The sequence below is a fragment of the Mustela lutreola genome, chromosome 4, assembly GCF_030435805.1.
Source record: "Mustela lutreola isolate mMusLut2 chromosome 4, mMusLut2.pri, whole genome shotgun sequence".
In the NCBI taxonomy this organism is placed as follows: domain Eukaryota; kingdom Metazoa; phylum Chordata; class Mammalia; order Carnivora; family Mustelidae; genus Mustela; species Mustela lutreola.
This window is the reverse complement of record NC_081293.1, coordinates 88574896-88596640: the sequence shown is the minus strand read 5'-3', so window position 1 is coordinate 88596640 and position 21745 is coordinate 88574896. Positions and strand designations below refer to the sequence as shown.

The following is a 21745-nucleotide window of genomic DNA, read 5'->3' as shown; positions in this document are numbered from 1 at the left end:
TGGCTGCTACCTCCAAACTCTTATTTCCAGTTGTTCCCCCAGATCCCATGACCCCATGCTTGGACATCTTGTACTGTCCCCCCCACCTCCTGGACCCACCCTCCTAGAGCTCCAGCGGGCTGTTTTGAGCCAGAGCTCGGGGTGGGCCAGGCGGAGCCTCACAGCAACAGCACAGCCTCGCTTCAGTTGGTTTTCACAGGCTGGCAGATGAGCCTTAAACTAGGTTGAAAGCCAGCCAGTTCCCTGAAAGATTTTACCTTTGCCAGATCTTCAAAACTAAGCATTCAAAGGGATTGGTTAACTTTTCTTTGTAATCTCTCTCAAAATTTGTGAAATTCTTAAAAATGACGTTTGAGTTACAAAGTGTGGAACTTGTATTCGATATGTTTGTTTTTCCATTTTAAAAATAAATTCAAGTAATCCTTTGTAGGACTGTCCTGTTGATTTTTACCAGGTGTTGAATTGTTTACTCTGGGGGAATGACAGTAAGTTCCACAAACATGACAAGGGTCAGAGTTGTATTGTTATCTGATTCATTTCAGGGTCACCTGAAGGAAGCCAAAAGCCAGTGGAGTGGTATGCTTTGACATATTTATAGGGAGAAATACTCATATTGCACTCTTGGGAACAGGTTTACACTCCTGGTCTGACCGTAGGCCTGCATCCCCATCCTCTTAGGAGAAAAGGGAGCATTCCGAGCTAGCACCTTCTGGAGCACACTGTTCCTGATACCCTGCTGGGTCTGCATTTCCCATGTTCTTACAGGCATGTTGCAAAGTAGCTTTAGGACTTGGTTTCTCATAGGAAGGAAAGTAAATGCAGGTAGGACCGAAACCGTGTCAAATTGTCACAAGCCAGTGGCTACCTAGAAACTGGTGTTAGTCTCTTCAAAGCCAAAGGCTAAGTTGTAGGTCTTTTTAATTGAAATCTTTCTAGAACCTTACTTTCTAGAACCTTACATACTCCTAGAACGTTCACGGTATATGCTTTATTCGGTACATGCTGAACGTAGTAGGTCTCCTCGTTAATGATGTGGCATGTCTGCAGTATCGACGCACTCTCCCTTTGCCCCAAGTGTGCATGTACACGAGGTAGAGGTGTGTAGAGACGCGGCCTCCGACAGTTCTGATCCTGCCGTGCAGAGGGGGTGTCTCGCTGCCGCGCCGATTCTGTACGAGCACTTTCGGAAGCTCGCAGACCTGAAGCCTGCCTGGAGGAATTTATCCGGAGACCTTCCCCAAACCCAGATTTAAGAATTGAGAAAGGTTTTATTTGGAGTTTGCCCTCGCTACAAGTACTCTGGACAAGAGCAGATTGGCATCACACATTCACGTGCCAACGACTGCTCGCTTCTCAAGCTTCAACAGAGTCGCCTCTCATTTGCTGCTGTTTTGCATAAAGAACGATAACCTGTCACTTCTGTCCTGGAAGTCGGCTGCCCAGCAAAGCTGAGTGAGGGGCTGGTGCTGGGCCCCGGGCTGGGGAGGCACAGCTCTGTCAGGTGACACAGGCAGGTGTGCTTTCATGGCTCTTCCCCTGTGGTCGCACGGCAAAGGGCCGTGTGAAGGCAGCAAGGTACCAGGGATCCTGCTGCTTTTGGTTCTGGTAACTTCTCACATGTGCGTTCTTGTCGTTAGCATAAATGTCTGCATAATTTTGTGTCCTGTGTCTTCCTTACTGGTAAGTTATACATGCTCTGACTGCTGTGTAGCTTCAAGCCAACCTCTTCCAATACTACATTCTAGAATGAATGTGCCATGCATTACGTAACCATTTCCTTACTTGGGGCCGTGTAGCTCGCTCCAGGTTTCCCCAGCTATATGCAGAGCCACGCTAGCTCTCAGGCCTTTTCCCTGTCAGAGCTTACTCTGTATTTTGTATAGATTTTGGAAAAAGTGATGTGAGGGGCCTGAGGCTGAGACCTGGGGCCAGTACGCTCTCCCCGCTGTAGAGCTCCCCTTCCCCCATCTCTTCCTGAGGTACAGAGTCATACCACCCCCTTTTGCTGCTATTCTTGGGCTTATCTCCTGGGCTCCCTTCTCTAACCCCGCCTTTCGGCTTGTCACTTGTTTTCCCCCATACCTCTTGTCTGCAGCTTAGGGAGACAAGCCTTCCACAGGCTTCCCTGGGCAGTAGATGTGAAGGTTCCTTCCACTTAGCCTCCAGGAAACTCTGGTAACCAGGCCGGTCCCAGCAGTGCAGGGCAGCCTTGGGGTCTTGGGCTCTGGGCTGTGTTGCACATTGGCGGACGGCACAGCTGCTGCTCGCTCTCTGATGTGCTGTTCTTTTCACCCTTCAGACAGTTTCCTTCAGCTCTGTCCCTGGACTGCTTTTAAAAAGCACACATGTACTATAAAAAAAACAAGCTGCCTTTGGAGATGTTTCTTAAAAGAAGTTGCTGTGGCCCATGTCGAAGGGGTTACTGCCTATGTTCTGCTCTAGCATTTTGATGGATTCCTGTCTCACAATTGAGGTCTTTTATCCATTTCGAGTTTATCTTTGTATATGGTGTAAGAGAATGGTCAAGTGTCATTCTTCTGTATATAGCTGTCCAGTTTTCCCAGCACCATTTACTGAAGAGACTCTCTTTTTTTCCATTGGCTCTTTTTTCCTGCTTTGTCGAAGATTAGCTGACCGTAGAGTTGAGGGTCTGTATCTGGACTCTCTATTCTGTTCCATTGATCTGTGTTTCTGTTTTTGTGCCAGTACTCTGCTGTCTTGGTGATCACAGCTTTGTAATAAACCTGAAATCAGGCAACATGATGCCCCCAGCTTTGTAGTTCTTTCTTAACATTTCCTTGGCCTTTTCTGGTTCCATACAATTTTCAGATTGTTTGTTCCATCACTTTGAAAAATACCATTGCTATTTTGATTGGGGTGGCATTCAAAGTATAGATCGCTCTGGTCAGCATAGACATTTTAATTTTAACAATGTTTATTCAAGACACGTCTCCAAAGGCAAGGGAAACAAAAGAGAACATGAACTTTTGGCACTTCATCAAGATAAAAAGCTTCTGCACAGCAAAGGAAACAGTCAACAAAACAAAGAGGCAACCCACGGAATGGGAGAAGATATTCACAAATGACACTGCAGATAAAGGGCTGATACCCAAGATCTATAAAGAACTTCTACTCTAAAAACAAGTAATCAAGTCAAAAAATGGGCAGAAGACATGAACAGACACTTCTCTAAAGAAGACATATAGATGGCTACAGACACATGAAGAACACACGAAGAAATGTTCATTGTTAGCCATCAGGGAAATTCAAATCAAAACCACTACCACCTTAAACGAGTTAGAATGGCAAAAATTGACAAGATAAGAAACAAGAAGTGTTGGAGAGGATGTGGAGAAAGGGGAACCCTCTTAACACTTGATGGGAACACGAGCTGGTATGGCTACTTTGGAAAACAGCATGGAGGTTCCTCAAAAAGTTATAAAAATAGAGCTACCCTACAACCCAGCAATCACACTACTGGGTATTTACCCCAAAGATACAAATGTGAAAAGAAGGGGCACATGTACCTCATCATTCATAGCAGCAGTGGCCACAGTTGCCAAACTGTGGAAAGAGCCAAAATGCCCTTGAGCAGACGAATGGATAAGGAAGATGTGGTCCATATATACTATGGAGTACTATGCCTCCATCAGAAAGGATGAATACCCGACTCTTATAGCAACATGGACGGGACTGGAAGAGATTATGCTGAGTGAAAAAAGTCAAGCAGAGAGAGTAAATTATCATATGGTTTCACTTACTTGTGAAGCATAAGAAATAACACGGAGGACATTAGGAGAAGGAAGGGAAAAATGAAGGGGGTATGGAATCAGGAGGAGACGAACCACAAGAGACTGTAGACTCCAGGAAAGGAACTGAAGGTTTGGGGTGGGGGGGGAGATGGGTGAGCCCAGGGATGGGTGTTAAGGAGGAAACACATTGCATGGAGCACTGGGTGTTATACGCAAACAATGAATCATGGAACACTGCACCAAAAACTAATAACATGCTATATGGTGACTAACAAAACAATTTAAAAAATAATAAAATAGGTAAAATAATTTTAAAAAACCAAACTGCTCAATTAGGTAAATTAATCTTGAGCATGTGTCAGAATTGATTGCCGTAAGGGAACTGGCAGGTGACAGGAGCGTGCTGGGGAGGGTATGGTGGGGGATGTTTACATAGTCGGCAAACAGAATGCTACCTGAGCACCTAGTTTAAAAAATACACACGTTCATGTCACAAAGTCCTAAACACATGCCCTCATCAGTTATTAAAACAGAAATCGGCGACAGGAGGTCACAATGGATGGTGGGCCAGCTGAGACACAGGCAAAGTGACCGGAAGCAGTGGCGCAGATGCCGCTGGCTGTGCCAACAGGGCAGGCACCAGGGAGCATGAGGGGCTCCACGGAAGTGTGCAGAGCATGGGCCACCAGCCCCTGTGCTCACTGGCTACCTGCAGTGGCTTTTCTCAAGCTTGCAAACAAAGATACAGAATACAGCCTCCCCGTTCCTTAGTTTGAGGACATGTACTCTGCTGTGATCGTGCAAAGCAAGACGGATTGAAGATACCTGCAGTCTCGTGGCCGCGAGGGGATGGAAACTCGGGTTTCACGAGGCAGGTGGGACTTTGCAGGCATGGCTTCTTGACGGCGGCTTAACGGGCAGTTTGTTCAGTTTGAAAAGTGTGGGGAGTCATGATTCCAGTCAGCTGCAAATAACAGAGAAACCCTACCCAATCGTGCCCGAATCTAGAGAAATGTATTCCTTGTTCAGTTAAGAAAACATTTGGGAGAATAGGCATTCTGGGGCTGGTTGGACACTGATAAGAGCATCAGACCGAGGGACAAGCCAGTGGAGGCAGTGGCTGGTCCCCAGGAAGGAGGGAGAACAGGGAGAGGCATCTGGCAGCTGCATTAACCCTCATCTGTGCTCTTGTTTTTATCTCAGGTTCAGAGAGATCGCAGGATCCTTAGAAGCAGCACTCACAGGTGTGCTGGCGGACGCCCCAGGTAACTTACTGAAAGTGATCAGTGGCAGGGTGTCATTCCGTGAGTGAGGGAAGCTCAGCCAGTCACCTAGACCTTGCCATTCTGAGGTTACTTGCACCTTGTCCTGTCATGCCGTAGTTAGACCTTAAAAACATAACTCAGGCTCTCTTTTTTTCTAAAGAGGCTAAAGAAATCAGATTTTTTTGGTTTATAGAGCATTCTCGGTAAAAAGAATGGGAAATTGTTTCAGCAGTGAAGGAGGAGGAAATCTTGTCATGTGCAAGGACGTGAGGGACCTAGAGTGCATTATGCTAAGTGAACTGAGTCAGAGAAAGACACACCATCTGATTTCACTTGTGGAATTTAAGGAACAAAACAAGTGAGCAAAGGGAACAAAAGAAACAAACCAAGAAACAGGCTCTTAACTATGGACAGCAAACTGGGAGTCACCAGAGGGAGGGGGAAACGGGTGACGGGGATTAAGAGGACATTCACCATGATGAGCACTGAGGAATGTACAGAATCACTGAGTCACTGTATTGTATGCCTGAAACCAGTACAACACTGTATGTTAACTACGCTGGAATTAAGATTTTATTTCTTAAAGATTGATTTTTCAGAGAAAGAGAGAGTGAGCACAAGCGGGGGGAGAGGCAGGCAGAGGGAAAAGCAGGCTTCTTGCTGAGCAAGGAGCCTGACTTAGGCCTTGATCCCAGGACCCCAGGATCATGACCGGAGCTGAAGGCAGACTTAAACAACTGGGCCACCCAGGCATCCCTAAAGTGAAATTAAAATAGACAAACAAAAAACACTGTAAGAATATAGGAAGCACTCTGAAGTGTGCAAGCCTGACGATTCACAGACCTGTATCCCTGGGGCAAATAATACATTATATGTTAATAAAAATAATTAATTAAAAAGAATATAGGAAGCAGGCATTATTTTTGTTTCTGAATATAACATGGCAAGGGGATTAGCCCCTGGTGATCAGCTCTTTGTATAGCAAACTGGCTCACATCTGCTTTCATCCCAGGCCCATGTAAAGCATCAGGTTGGCCCTTCCCTTCTGGGGGTGATTCACAACTGGGGTTCCCGCCCCAGGCCTCCAGAGCCCTGGCCCCCATCCTGGGATAGTGAGTAGGTGACAGTGGTTGGTGGGTTCCAGACATACTTGCTTTCCATAGCATCTCACTAATCCCGTGTCCTGTAGTCATTCCCAGTGGCCACTCATACACTGTCCAGCTACTTCTGTAGTCACGTGGGTCTCTAGGCTGCCCCGCTGAGACTCCTCATGTCTGTGTGGCCAGGTCAGCCTGGACCGCGTGGTTTTAGCCTCAAAGTCGGTCTTCACCTGTTTTTGCTGAACACGGTCATATATCCCTGACTTCTGTACATGAGCAGTGGGTTCAGGGAGAGGAACGAAGGAGCAGACAAATGCAACAGGACAGACTCGGCACCAAAGTCGAAACCCTTGCAAGGACCGCCCCTCCTGCTTGTGTTTATTGAGGTGGTATAAGATGCCTCAAAACAGATGATTTCTGAATGCTGTGTGTTTAACATTTCCCCAGCACCTGGGAGGGGGACCTGTGTAAAATTAGCGCATTGCCACGAAAGATGGGGTAGCATGGATGGGTTAGGGCCATTTTCCCCATTCCTGAGTTACACGTTGAGAATGTTCAAGTTGAGCCTGGAGTTGGTGGTGATTCTTGACGTGTCTGTTTCCTCTCCAGCCAGCAGTCCCTTTTGCCTCCTGGCTTCTCACAGGACGTGGAGCGGCCTGCAGCAGTGCTGGTCGGCTGAGATGTTCCTCCCAGGGCTGACACATCGGCTGTGGAGGCTCACACTGCAGCTCTTGGCTCGGTACTCGGGCTTCGTCCACGAGGTGAGGGCCAGCCACGCTGCCGCTCCAGAACCACTGCTGTCAGGGATTCCGGTTTTACAAGGCCCTGTGGTCACTAGAGATTAATCTGGAGGACGACAGTAGGCGCCCTTCTCAAGTTTGTAGCCAGTGTGTGTTTCCCTTTCCCTTTCGGCTCCATGGCCTTTGTGGGTGTCTGGTGGGAAAGCTTCACGCTGACGAGCTTGTGTTCCCTCCTCCAAGCCAGAATCTTTGAGGTGCCCCCAGATTAAAACAGAGATGCTCATTTTAATGAAAAGGTATAGAAATAAAAATAGACGTTTTAATCATATTTCTAAGTTTAAAAAAAAATCATAACGATCGTCGAGATTAAAAGGTAGGGAAATTAATTAACCTTCCCTTCATTTCAGAATATCCTACTTTTTTCCTTGTCAGGTAGTTGACTATATTAAATAGCCACATGCCCACGAAGATTTGTTAGGTTCTGTGCGTAAAGCATCCGTTCAGCTCAGCGCGCAGGCAGGCCCCGCACCAGCATCTGTCTGAGAGAGGCCCTGCCTCCTGGACAGTCTCCAGAGACAGACAGACACGCAGCTGGTTCATTGTGTGTGATGACAATGAAAAGAGGCCGGAAGCGTGTGTTTGCTCTCAAGAAGGATGACATAAAGAAGCCTCCTCTGTGGGAAGAAGTCCTAGTTGGCATCAGAGATGAGCACGTCACCGTGTCACTGAGTGTTCTAGCGGAAGGAGCGCAGGCTTCAGTCAGAACCAAACCGAGGTTCTGCACGTCATGTTTTGTGGCCTTGGGAAGATTAGCTCTGGAGTCCCAAATTCTTCATCTGTAAAATGGGAAAACAGCTTCTATATGTGGTTGTGAGGAGTAAAGAGATAATTTGTTGACCAACAAATTGTTGATGGAAGTACCTGGCAGATCCCGGGAGCTCAGTGGAAGCCAGTTGTTGTTTTTTTCCCTTTTGTCTTCTTCTGCTCAGAAGGGTCTTAGCAGACCATCAGGCTGTTTCTGAAGACCACTGTGCGGTCAGTTCTGGGGACATAGGGGCCATGAGATTCTTCAGTTCAGTCTGAGTTGGCGGCGGATGCATTCTGACCAGCCAGTAATTCTGACGTCTCTAATAAATTATCTTGCCCCAAACATTCATTTTTCCATTTTTTTCCTGATTCCAGGGTAATTCTCTCTGGTTTTTCCCTTGTAACGATACATGATTCAAGTAACACTTTTGTTTGTACTATTTGAAGCATAATGAGGCTTGGATTTTGATTTTTTTTTTATCCTTACTAATTACAATGATAAATTTACCAAACACACTAGGTAAATGATTTTACCCAGTAGAGTCAATGATTTTTTTTTTTATTGTGATGTTCCAGAAACTAATTTTCATTCTGTTTAGGAACCTATTTTATTTTTGCCAGTTACTTTTTATCACTGAAATTAGACACAGGTTTAAGGAAGATTAAATGTACGTGGGGTTGTCGCTTGACCTCGTTTCTCCTTGTTGTGCTTCCGTTAGTGAACTTGTAATACTTCGTAGATAGCTGTCACTTTATGTGAGTCACTGACCCACAAAAATGAAAGCTCAGAGATGTTGCTAGTGGAAAAATAATCATTGCAATGGTTTTCCAGCTTTTACTCAGGCCCATCTCTAATGAAAGTGCCAAGGATATCAAAAAGACTTTGGTAACTGGTAGCAAAGACCCTTCAGTTACCCAAGGAAATGGTGAAGACCAAGGAAGTGGCCCTTCAGAAACAAAGCCCACAGTCTCCATTTCCAGTACGCAGCTCGTGTATGTGGTCGCAGACCTGGACAAACTTCAGGAGCAGGTAGGCCTGTGTCCCGGAAGAATCCCAGGTGCTTGCTTCGGTATGGCCACAGAAAGCAGTGTGTGTGCAAAGACCTGACACCATTTGGCCTCACAGGGCTTAGAACCATGGGGCCCAAGGGCACCTCAAGGGAATGTGTTCATCTGCCCTCCAAGGTGTCTTTCCAAACCCTGCGCCCACCACCAGTGGGCTGTCTGCATCCTTGCTCATCAGTCTGGTCGCAAACTGTGTGAACCTGGGGCCTCCACTTCCTCTCCCGTAGCACTGTCACAAGCCCCAAGAGAGCCCGCTCCCATCTGCCCATTAGTTCCGCTCACCCTGTGCAGCATGATCGCTAACAGGTTGGGGCTTCATTGTCTCTACCCCACTTGACCTGACCATATCATTTCCTGGCAACTTTAGATTGTCAGCTCTACTTTGAAAGTGCTCAACTGTTAAAACTTCTGCCTCTTTTTCCCCTGGATAGGGCCCCATATTTGGGGGCCTTTATCATTACTTAAGAGGGCTTTGTGGGCCGAATTTGGGTGCGAGTGCTCTGGTACATAAATCTGCTTTCCTCCGGTTTAAATATGTTGTGGTGCTCGAACAAATCACATGTTTTGAGTAAAAACATGGTCTTCATTGTAAGCTTGTTTTGGGACCGGAGAGAACCACAGGACAGGAAATGGTTTTCATAGTCCCTGGCCTGTTGCTAGCCAAGCACTGCCGTTTCATGTGATGTTTCTCTTATATTGTGAAAGCGTTAGAAATTCTCCTTTCTTCTGACAAAAATGACAGAAAGTCCTGAGTTTTGTTTCATCGTTCATTAACAATATTTTAGAGTTTATAGATGCAAATAGAATTGCCTCTTCCTTTGATTTCTGAAAAGTAACTGAATATATAAAGTGCATATTTATTTCAGCTTCCAGAACTCTTGGAAACAATCAAGCCAAAACTTGAAATGATTGGCTTTAAGAATTTTTCTTCTATCTCAGGTAAAAAAAATGAACCTTTAGACCCAGCAAATCTTTGAATAAGAAATAATTTAAAATAAAACTTTAGAGACTATAGGATATATTTACCATTTTCTTCTCTCGTTGTAAATCCTTGGTTGTTTCTATATTCTGTTCTGTGATTTTAACTTCTCTAAATGAGATACTTTGTTTAATTCTAATGATTTGATTTTATTTACTGTCATATACTCTCTAAATACCATGACACTGTCTAAATTAAGATTCACATCTGGGCCTGAGTAAGTGGTTACATTTAATCTTTATGTCTCTACAGCAGCCCTGGAGGACTCCCAGATGTCTCTGTCAGCCTGTGTTCCTGCCTTGAGTAACAGAATCATCCAAGACTTAAGTGAGTCTTGTTTCAGTTACCTGAAAAGTGCCCTGGAGGTCCCCAGGCTTTACCGGAGAACCAATAAGGTTAGCAGCACTCACTGAAAAGAATTCCAAGCTGGGGAAATACAGAGCAGGAAAGCCACCAAGGGAGGGAGTGGTTGAGCAAGACCCAGGACAGCCCAAGACAGACCTAATCGGCCTCATCCAAAGAGTCTTTATTTGCGTGAGGGGGACCACACAGGTGAATGGTTACGGTCAGCTGCTTTGAGAATTGGACTCAGACTATACAGACTTTTTCTGGATGCCTTTGGCCTTAAGGAAAGATAAAGAAAAGATAAAGATAAAAGAAAAGCTAAAGAAAGATTTCAAAAGAAAGCATTTTAAGAAAATATCTTTAACTCCTATACTCTTTTGGTCTTTGAATCTTTTATTTGAAAAACTTTGAATTTACCTTGTTCCCTTCATACTGTCCTAGCAAGTACCAGCTTCCTCCGGTTCTTTAACTTAATAAGATTTGAAAAGCTGTGTTAAGAACATGGAAAGCATTTATGAGATGGAAAAGCGTGCACGCACGCTGGTGTTCAAAGTCAAATTCTCCTGTTGTCACGTTTTATAGAATGGCGACTTGGGGACTTCTTTTGGACCAGTGGTCTTAGTTTCCCCTCCTGAATTCTTGTTTTCAGGCATTTCTCATCTCATTCTGGCTACGTGTCACTTAATTTTCCATCGAGTTTCTTTTTTCACAATTGTAGAGTTGGATGTTAGGCTAAAATTTAAGAACTATGACAATTTCCTAAGATGCTGTGCTGTTTTGGAGTGTCCCTGGGGCAGCCTCTGCATGTGCTAATCGTGGGTCTTGTCCCGTTCGTGCTGGCCTTCCTGTTCGACTCGGTGTTCCAGAGGCAGAGAGGGCTGAACCGAGCTGGGGTGAATCTCCTTTGTGGTGCTTTTTCTTCTCCTTTTAAAATCTGGGGTGTGCGTTAGGATTGCCGCTTCCAACAAGAGTACTTTCTCACCTGGCTTCCTCTTTCTGGTCTGACTTGAAGCTCCCACTTCAAAGTGGGGGAGAGACCTACTTTATGTTCCAAATACATTAATTTCCTTTTAGTAAGCTACCGGCTTTCCCCGTCTGTTCAGTACGACGTTATGTATTTACCAGGTGCAGGTGGGTCAGATACTGTCATTTGTTCTAATATAAAGTGAATGCCAGTGGCCTTGTCTGCCCCTGAAGAAGCTAAAACTAAGGAAAGTCAAATTAGGAACCCTAGATCCGTGCTCCTCTGGCTGCCCACCGGCGGTGTTAGCGCCACCTGGTGGGAGCCAAGCCCCCCCGCATCATCCCCATCCATCCCCGTACATGTTTCTCTCTCCGTCTCTGGCTGGAAACGTGACTTTTCCCTTGCTTTACCGGACCCCCTCCATTCTCCAGGTGTCTTTCTGTAGACAACACTAGTGTGCCTTCTGGAGAGGGAGGGACTTTGTACCTGTCTCAAAACTGGTCGGTCAGTAGCCCCTCTGTGAAGTTTGAGTAACTTACTCTTTTTTTTTTCCTGTGTACTTTTGTATCCCCCACCGTCGTTATTCCAGGAGGTGCCCACAGCAGCCTCCTCGTACGTGGACAGTGCTCTGAAGCCCTTTCACCAGCTTCAGAGCGGGCACAAGGATAAGCTCAAACAGGCAATAATTCGGCAGTGGCTGGAAGGCGCCCTTTCTGAGAGCACTCATAAGTAAGTACCCGAGGAGCAGGCGATTCCAGACTTTCTTAGAAAAGCTCTGAGTCAGAGACCACGGAGGCCCTGGGGGGTTGCATGTGGACAAGGTGGGGAGCCCATCTAGTCAGCGGGTCGCTGGACAAGCCAGGTGCGGGTGCTCAGTCCTTCCGTCTGTGTTGATGGCTCAGCCGCGCTCTCGCCGCTCACCCTGCACCAGAGCGCGTCAGGCCACCTGCCTCCCGGCCTCCCTGGGGCTCACATGGGCCCTGCACCTCCCTGGGCACGCCCAGGCCTTGCTGTCCATGATGCGCCTCATGCGGGCCTCTTTGTGCAAGTCCAGGCTTACTTTTCCTTTCAAGATCCTCTCTCTCCTCAGCTGTGTCTGAAATGGCTCTGATAATCCAAGGCTCCTACCTTCGAGGCCACTGCAGTCTACACGAGAAAACAGACATTCGGAACTGTCATTACAACGGAGAAATGCTCCGTGCCTCCAACCCCGCAGTCCTTGAAAATACAAGGAGGTCTTTAGCATCCCTGTGATTGTCTCCTCATTTCTCCCTTAATCAGCTCTTCCCCCGATGCCAGCCTTGGCTTATGTCAAAAGAATATTATTCACTTTTATTATTGAATTTTGTTTAATTATTTTGCACTAATACTTGATTTATTTCAGTCTCATCTGAATTAAGTGAAATCTGTGTGTTAATTTAGGACATAACAGTGAGTTACAATATTGCTTTTGTGGGCAAATACATTCCAAGTGCCAAGTAACCAACTTGTAAACAAAGTTTTGAAAAGCAATTCATTTATAATTGGCTAATTATATTGAGACTACTGTGAAGGTAATTCATTTTATTTAGAAATTTGAAATCCTTCCATTCTTTAAAAGATGGACTCTTCCAAGAACTGACTAAATGAATCTGTTACTTGCACTTGGGGAATGAACTCCAGCTACTCACTCTTCAAGTAGGAAAGACCATTTGGCCCACAGTTTCCTCTTAGCGTTCGGGGGTAAAATTGTACACAAGTCCACGTACATATTTCTTCAGTTCTGAGGGAATGCAGTGTTAGAGAGTCAAGACCTGGGTGGCTCAGTTAAGCATTTGCCTACGGCTCAGGTCAGGCTCAGGTCACGATCCCCAGGTTCTGGCTCGAGCCCCGCATCAGTCCCCCCGCTGAGCGAGGAGCCTGCTTCTCCCCCTCGCTCTGCGCCTCCCACTTTGTGCACTCTCTGTCTCGCTCTTTCAAATAAATAACATCTTTTAGAAAAAAAACAAAAAACTATTTTTTTTCAGTCTTAAGAAACATTGATAAATCTACCATGGCAGATTTTTTTTAAATTGGAAATGAATTTTTAATCCTAAAAATCTCTTGTTTTGGTCCACAAAGCCAGTTCCCCTGTTTGGGGAGGCACACGAGCACCTCGGCCTCACCAGTGAGTGTGTCCTGTGCTCCAGGTATTACGAAACTGTGTCAGACGTCCTGAGCTCGGTGAGGAAAATGGAGGAGAGCCTGAAAAGACTGAAACAAGCCAGGAAAAGCACTCCCACCAACCCCGTCGGTCCCAGCGGCGGTGGCATGAGCGACGATGACAAAATCCGGCTGCAGTTGGCCTTGGATGTGGAGTACCTGGGAGAGCAGGTAAGGCCCAAGCCGTCGTCCGCATGATGCCTCTGATGAGGGCCCCTCGGTGTCTTGGGGGCTTGCCTGAGCCCACACGTGCTGCCTGGGGGAGGTGGGAGTGTCCACCTCTGGGGCTAGAAGAGTAGGTCAGGTCCCCAAAATACTTGAAGGAAAAGGATGTGCACAAGCAGATACTAAAAATTGACAGTCGCAGTCCTACCACCTCTGTTCAGCTCGGGCGCTCATGAGTGTGAGCGTGAGTATGAGTGTGAGTATGAGCTCACAGATGGAGATGCTGTCCTATTTTTCTGCCTCCTAGAAAATGCCCAAGACGCAGTCAGGTGGTTAGAATAACGAGAAAAGCATGAGCCCATGGATTTCTCAGTGTGGCCCTTGAGAAATTCTCTGAGCCTGACCTCTTTGCATCCCTGGCTGAGTTCTCTGTTTCCATCGAACCCGGGCTTTAGGGTCACGTGGGTAGATGAGCAATACTATACCTAACGTCTCTTAGGAGGCAGATCCAGGTTCTGTGCAAGGCCTCTGTTCACACTGAGATGACTTGCTCAAGGATCAAGAAACTTCTCATCCTTGAGAAGCTGGCCTTCTAAACGATTTAGGCTCATGGAATGGCACAGGTCCTCTGGGAAGGTCTTTTGCCGGAGGAAAAGAGGTGAGATCCTGAAATCTCCATCAGGAGATGGTTGGCTTTCTAGCTCATTGAGGACTCCTGCAGAGCTAAATTTTGCTGCTTTGAGGTGAATTTAAAGATAGGTCTATTCTGGCAGAAGTCCATTGTCCCGTTTTTTTATTTCACAAGAGAAACTTAGAGTCTTTTTACAAGTAAGACAATTTGTTACAGCAACACGAAGAACAAAGAAGCCAAAGAAAGAAGGGGAGGAGTGGGAGGGGTAGCAGCAGGGGGACAAAAGGAAATGGGAGTCATTGGTCCCGGTCCCCAGAGGAGTAGCAGCATGCCAGCAGATTCTTTATACTTGGTGCAGATTTTTCCAGACTTTCCTGTGCATGTGTGCGTGTGGTGTTTGTAGCTGCCGTTCACAAAAGCGGGGACATGGTGTGCCACGACTTGGTTGCCACGGTAATCCATGGTGTTCGCCCCACCACAGCAGCTGCAATTCATCAGATTCTGAGGAGGGGTTGGTGGTGGCGTGTGAAGAAACGAAGAGCTCAGGCCAATGCTTTTTTGAAAACTCTCCATTTTAAAAAGATAGTTCGCTTTATTATTCTTTTTGTGTGAATTTTCTTTCACAGTCCACAAAAGAGGCTCTCAGGCTGGTAAGAGCCCGGTGTGACCGACTAAGATAAATGAACATGCTGGCTTCTGAGAATGCCAAGTGTTCAACCCCAAAAGTGAAGCTTGATGATGAGTCAGCCCTTTGCTGTGAGGGAGAAATACTCCAGCAGTCATTGGGGAGTGCCCTTTTTCTGGATTCCTGGGGGCTGGGGGGGGGGGGGGCTGTTCTGTGTGTCCTTTCATAAGGGGCTTTTGTTTGCATTCAGACGGAGGCCTCATTCACTCTTGTGGCCTTTGCAGATTCAAAAGATGGGCCTGGTGACAAAGGACATAAAGAGCTTCTCTGCCCTCACCGAGCTGGTCGCTGCGGCCAAAGACCAGGCAACAGCAGAACAGTCCTGAGCATTTGGGAAGAGCCCACAGGGAGGGGAGAGCAGGCCGTGGAGCCCAAGGGGAGGAAAGCGGCTCTGTCTCCTCCCCAAGTCTCCGTGGCCCAGAAGTGGTGCACCGGGTCTCCAGCCACACGCCACCACCAACACCACTGCTCTCCGCACATCGGGTGTCCTGTCACCCGAGCAGAACACAGAAGCCTTTTTCCGTTGTATGGAAGATCGTTTTTAAGACACTTAAAACTTTCTACTATAGTTTACAGAGCAAATTATTTTATTTTTATTGTAAATCTTAGCATGGAAGAGCCGATTTCTAAAACGGGACTCCAGTACGTAGAGCCGCGGGGGGCTGCGGAAAGTTGGCCCCAGGACCGGCCGCGGGGAGCGCCCGCCTGCAGGGGGACCGCGCGCAGGGGACGATCCTCTGAGGGAGGCGGAAAGCCGCACTCCTCCGTCTGCCGGCGCAAAGCAGGAGGAGAGACGCGTTTCCTGAATAAAAGACGTGTCTGCCGAAAGCACATGCGGTTTGGGGTTGTGGGTGAGCGCGGGTGAGGTGGCGTCCCCAGCAGAGGGAGAGGCTACAGGGCGTCGGGAAGACGGGGGGCCACTGCCCACCCACCTACCGAGGCGCCGCTCCTCCCTCTAGCGAGATTTCCTCGCATCTCAGAGTCCCTTGGTTCATAGGCCGCTTGGAGCGGGAGGAAAGCAGGGCTTGGAGCCGTCAGCAGTTACTCTGCTGTTCGTTTTCAGCCATGATGAGGCTGAGCTGGGGAACGGGGGCATGAGAGGAGCCCCAGTAGGGGCGGCAGGAGCTCCAGTGCGGTCGTGCAGCTTCCGCTGTGTTCTGGGGCCTGGAGAGCACTGGTCACAGCCCTGCGCGCCCTGCCCCGGCTGGAGAGGCTCTCACCTGCCGGGACCAGGGTCCGGTGGACCGCGGCCCGGTGCTGGAAGCAGAAGGGACTCAGTGTCACGGTGGGCGCTTGCACAGCCCCGGGAGCCGGCTCAGCCGTCTACACAAGCTGTTGCCTCTGCGGGTGCTGGGCCTGTAGGCCACGGGGGCGGTCGGGACGGCGCACTGGAGGGGACGGAAGTGAGAGCGATCAAGGCTGACCTGGAGCCAGTAGAGATAAGCCCGCACCCACGTTCATCTCCTGCTGCCCCCATACCCCAAGCTCTATAAAGGGGTCTACGGAAGTCGTGCTTTCTCGAAGCTGCGCATGCCCCTGGCCCAGGATTTGCGGGGGCCCTGCCACCCGGTGCCAGCAGGCGGTCCTGCAGCCCCACAGGACCTGTGTGAGCTACCACAGGGGCCGGCCCAGCACTCACCTCTGCGGGTACACTTGGGCCCTCGTGGGTAACGCCAGCCTCCTGCCATGCTGGCCAGGGCCCTCCGGAGCCGAGACCCAACGCCACCGGCTGCGGCTGCACAGATCCGCCCACCGGCCCACGGTCTGCTCAGTCACCACGGGGCTGAGCACCTGTCGCCAGCCCAGCACTAGTCAAGGCCAGCCTCATTGTGTCCCCTCGGCCTGGTTGCTTTGCCTTTCTCCTTTGTCTCAAAACAGGGTTGACAGGGATCCAATATATTTAGCCCTTCCAACCCCCCATTGTCCCCCTATGCAGATGAGGAAACAGAAATTAAGGAGTTAGGATAACTAACAAGTGGAATTTCAATCCAACCAAGCTAGTCCCAGGGTCCAGGGTTCCCCACTAGGTAATTCTCCCTCCTTAATAGGAGCCTCGGAACAGAGAAGCTGCTACTGCAGGGCTGGGGCCCAGGCTCGGCCTAGGTCCGGTAACACCATGCTCTGGGCTCATTTCGGCATTGCTACACACTTGGGGTCCTGATGCTGGTTTCTAGGCTGAAGAAACAGTCTTTAATGAAAAGCAGAAAGTTCTAGAACACTTATCCCTGGCTTCCCCAGAACGTCTGTGTCAATATATGTTCTGTTAGGTAACTTTGCCTTGAAGAAGGCAAAGAGACCACCATGTGGTCTCCCCCTCGGCAGCGGCAGCCAACTGGGAAAGGAAAAGCACATGGAGGGCCACGCTGGGGGGTGGTGGGGGTGGCCCCACGTAGGAGAGCCAAGCACAGTCCTGTGGCCGGAGCTCAGCCCGTGGGGACTGGAAACTGGTCTGGCTGTGTGTCCAGGAGGACCAAGAGACGGACGCTGATCCTGGAGCTGCTTCCGACTTGCGCCCGCGCTCCTGATGGGCATCTGTACCGGTGACTCTGCAGCGTCCTGGACTTCTCTAGGGAGTCGCCACCAGCAACCAAGCGGCTCAGCCACCAAGCACGTGCGGAAAAGGCTGCCCCGGGGTCCTCAGACTTCTCCTGGTGGGCTAAAGCAGGGCTTCTGTGCAGTGTGGACACCGGGCAACAGCAGTGTCCAAGATCCCAGAAAGAAGGGAAACTGAGCCCCGTGTGGACGGCGGCCAGGCCCCAGCACAGGAGGACCCAGAGCGTGGCGGCTCTGGTTTGAGAGAGTTTGGAGTTGGGGGTGCTTGGGAGGCCAGAACTTGGGGGTAGAGTGTGGAGAGGAAGGAGGGTGGCTCTCGTATAGGTGTGTGGGCAGGTGTGGCCAGGAGGCCACAAAGGTGAGGAAGGGAGCAAGTAGAACAATCCTCCAAGCTCGGTGTTCCCGGAATGGAAGGTTTCTCACAGGGGCCATGAGGAGGGTCCTTGGAGGGATATGGCCTCAGGGGTGGCACCAAATTAGCCTAAAGTGCTGGCTGGTCTCGACCCGCTTAACGGAGCTTACAAACGAGCCTCAGAGATAACTTTCCAGGTAACTCAACAGAAGTGTGCAGTAACCTAGGGAGGGACGTGGGCTACAGGACCCCCACTCCCTTGAAGTGATGGAGTCACTGACATTCAAAACACACGGTGTTTGAGGGTCTCCCTGAGGGACCCTGAATGTCTACTCATTCTGCAGCTTTAAGAAATCACATGATGGGGGCACCTGGGTGGCTCGTTGATGAAGTGTCTGGCTTCGGCTCAGGTCATGACCTCAGGGTCCTGGGATTGAGCCCCGCATCAGGCTCCCTGATCTGCGCAGGGTCTGTTTGTCCCTCTCCCTCCACCCCTCCCCCTGCTGGTGCTCTCTTGGTCTCTCTCAAAGAAATAAATAGAATCTTTTTTTTTTTTTTAAGATTTTTTAAAAATTTTATTTATTTGAGAGAGAGCATGAGAAGGGAGAAGGTCAGAGGGAGAAGCAGACTCCCCATGGAGCTGGGAGCCCGATGCCGGACTCGATCTTAGGACTCCAGGATCATGACCTGAGCTGAAGGCAGTCACTCAACCAACTGAACCACCCAGGCATCCAAATAAATAAAATCTTGAAGAAAAAAAAAATCATGGACGCCTGGGCACCTGGGAAGCCTCTGCCTTTGGCTCAGGTCATGATCTCAGGGTCCTGGGATCGAGCCCTGCATCTGGCCCTCTGCTCAGCAGGGAGCCTGCTTCCTCCTCTCTCTCTCTGCCTGCCTCTCTGCCTACTTGTGATCTCTCTCTGTCAAATAAATAAATAAAATCTTTAAAAAAAAAAATCACGGCAAAATGGTGACCACACAAAAACCTACACATGATGTTTATAGCAGATTTTATTCATAATTTCCAAAAAATATTGGAAACAACCAAGTTGTCCTTCAGTATGGGGATGGATAAATCAAAGGGTGGTCCATCCAGGCAGTGGAATGTCATTGGTGCTAAAAAGAAATGAGCTATCAAGCCATGAACAGGTACGGAAGCATCTTAAATGCATATTGCTAAGAGAAGGCGATCTGGAAAGACTGCATACTGTAGGATTCTAGCTACACGACCTTCTGGAAGAGAATGTCTCCCTAGGGAGGCGGTTAAAGGGTCAGTGGTGCCAGGAGTCATGGGGTATAAATAGGTAGGGCACAGAGGGTTTTTAGGACACCAAAAATCTCACCTATTAGTATATGAGAACTCTAGTTTCTCTTCAGTTTTGCTGTGAGTCTAAAACTGCTCTAAAAAATAAATCCTGTTGGAAAAAAAAAAAAAGATCACATGGGATGATATTCAAATCCACCATCTATCTAAAGCCCAAAGCCTTCAGTACATGTTTCAGAGATCCGAATTTTTCAGTTTGGAAACGTAACGTGATTTCCATCTCGGGTACTATGGGGCCACCTTGAACGCATCTGCTCATCAAACACTGATCTTCCTGCAGCAAATTCAGGACCCGTCACACTTCCATAAACTTCTGTCACTCAAGGATCTTAAGCAGCCTCGTGTCTGTTCAGGTTGGGGTTTGCTGCCGAATGAATGAAAAACAAAAGCCGTAAAGATCTGGGCTCCGATGCGCTTCCTCGGTGGGCAGGGAAGCAACCTGGGCCACCGTCCCTGCCGGCCCCACCCGTGCCCAGACTGGAGGGGGATCAGAGCTACGGAATCATGCCCGTGTCTACGGGAGGGGCGCTTGGCACCCCCAGGAAGACTTAGAACTGAGTGAAGAATGGTGTAAGAGAAACAGATCCCCAGAAGTGATACCTGTGTGTGAAGCAATCTGCAGAATGTTGGTATTTTGTATTCTGGGAACATGCTGACCCACTGCCCGTTTATAAAAGAGCTGAAGGACAAAAGCAGCTGTGGGTCGGTTGGCAACCCCGTACTACTAGCAGCTGCCCCGAGACCCAGCGGCCCCAGCAGCAGGAGAAACGCGCTTGTCCGCTGCCAGCTGCTTTCTAAAATACGGGGAAGAACACCAACGTCCCCTTCCTCTGGCTGCTGCATGAACACTTGTGTCTCCGCAAGCCGCCTCGAGACCATGGTTCATGAGTCAGATTGACGGCAGCGACGGTGGCTCGGGCTCCCTGCCCGCACCCGTGTGTCAGTACAGGGACGAGATGCACCTGTAGCGCGCACACGCGTCTAGACTGCTGTCCATCTGTACGTAGTCGCTTCAGGAGCCATGGGAGAAGCTGTCAGGGTTAGTTCCGACTGAAGATGCGTCCTCCCCCTGAGAGCGGGAATCCAGGAGCCGGTGCTGCTGGCTGTGGCCCTGGCCCTTCTAGAAGCTTGTGCTGGGAGGGGATTCTGTGCTGTCCCTAACCTGAAGTCCAGTGTGCATTTGAGGGCCACCGGGAAGATGCAAGATGCGGACTCCGGAGCCTGAGTGGAACCCAAGGATCTGCATCCCCAACACGCACCACGGGCTGGGCTGAGTCGTGAGAGTCTCAGGCACACCTGCCTCCTGAACGTCCAGCTTTCCCTAGAGCCTTGCGATCTCCTAGCCATTCCAGAAAGCCCAAACCAGAGAGGACTTGGGGGGCAGCTTCTGTCCCACGCTGGGCAGAGGGAAGAGAGACCCAGGGAGCACAGAGCATGGTGGAAAATAAGCCAGGGCTGGCCCAGCTGCTGCGGGAATCAAGTCTCTGCCAGCTGCGGAAAAAGGGCCCTGAGCAGCACCCACAGTTCATTAACATGCCACGGGGAGGGCTCAGGGCGTCTGGACCGCTGCGCCTTCAAAGTGACCGTGTAAAGTGCTACTGCTGTGTCACATTCATCCCCCCCGGGGGCCCGTATCGCTCAGGCTGATGTCGTGAGAGGTTTGGGGGTTTGGTGGGGGGAATGGGCACCCCTTGCTCAGGCTCTTCTCCCCTTTTCTAGGCCAGAAGACAGCCGGCCTTGTGCCTTAGGACTTTCAAGCATCCATCTGGATCGGTGTGACGTGTCTGGAGCCTCCTTGTGCAGTCAGAAGGCAGAGGCTGATCTGAGGAAAGGGGAGCTGGGGGCGGGGCGATGGGAAGTGGCCAGGAACAGATATGATCCCCAGCAGGAAGCTTCGCCTGCAGCTGTAGAGATAGGGATGGGTGCTGCCTGCACCCCAAAACATTTGCCACTGGCATGATGGTGGTTATTTCTCATTTATTCATTCAAGGATTTCCCATTTGGCACAGAAGGGCAGGGGGCCCCAGACAGGGGAGGTCACCCGCTCCGGGTCACGGTCAGCTTTGGATGTGGGCTTCCTGCTCAGCCCATCCATCTCTGGAACCCATGACCCTAAGCCCCCACCATGCTGCCTCTCACATGTCTGGCCCAGCTGTTCCCCGGATCTCAGAGCAAGGAGGGGTGTGCCAGACTAGCCGGACGCTGGAACGTGAGGGGGACGCTGAGGCTCGGAGGACACTCCGTCCCCTCTGGACTGTGGGCAGCACAGTCGTCGTGGGAGCGGAACACAGGTGCTTCTGCTCCCACCTCTGCATCCGCATACGGGAGAGACCCAGCTCAACTCTGAGGCAGTCACCCCCACTCTCACCCCCAGACACTTGTCCAGCCGCCGCATGCCCCTGGGCCCTCATCGGTGGGCCCCATAGTCCGTAGCCTGCCTGGTCATTTCGGTGTCAGTGGAGGCAGCCGGAGAGAGCGCTGTATGTACATCAGGAAATGGGTTCATTGTCGTCAGCACCAGCGATCAACCCTGTGTCCCCGGAAAGTAAGAAGTGCCCGTGGGCCTCGTTCCTTCTGGCTGCATGTAGGGGCCTGAGGCCTCCTCCCCCATGCACCCACCTGCTGCTTAGGGATGGAAGCATCCAGAAGCAAACTTCTCCACATGATGGCTAAGTCACAGCCCGCGGAAATACGCCCAAAATATGGCTCAAAGCCCTAGAAAGGACTTGGTGTAGACAGTCTGTCAGCTAAATGGCAGGTTTTTGTTTTGCCGCTGAAGGAAAGAATTTTTCTTTTTAAGATTTTATTTGATTTGTTTGTTTTATTTATTTACTGAC

The 21745-nt window shown here is 49.5% G+C and overlaps 1 protein-coding gene across 1 annotated transcript in view; it reads left to right on the top strand.

Annotated features, from left to right (window-relative positions):
• COG2 (component of oligomeric golgi complex 2) overlaps positions 1-15510 on the top strand; it is a 55080-nt gene extending 39570 nt beyond the window's left edge. The window contains exons 11-18 of the mRNA XM_059170501.1: positions 4956-5017; positions 6727-6878; positions 8497-8694; positions 9596-9668; positions 9961-10103; positions 11607-11746; positions 13186-13369; positions 14904-15510. Coding sequence (XP_059026484.1) covers positions 4956-5017; positions 6727-6878; positions 8497-8694; positions 9596-9668; positions 9961-10103; positions 11607-11746; positions 13186-13369; positions 14904-15005 — 1054 coding nt within the window. The 3' untranslated portion in view covers positions 15006-15510. The remainder of the gene's footprint in view (positions 1-4955; positions 5018-6726; positions 6879-8496; positions 8695-9595; positions 9669-9960; positions 10104-11606; positions 11747-13185; positions 13370-14903) is intronic.
• Positions 15511-21745: the final 6235 nt, after the last annotated feature.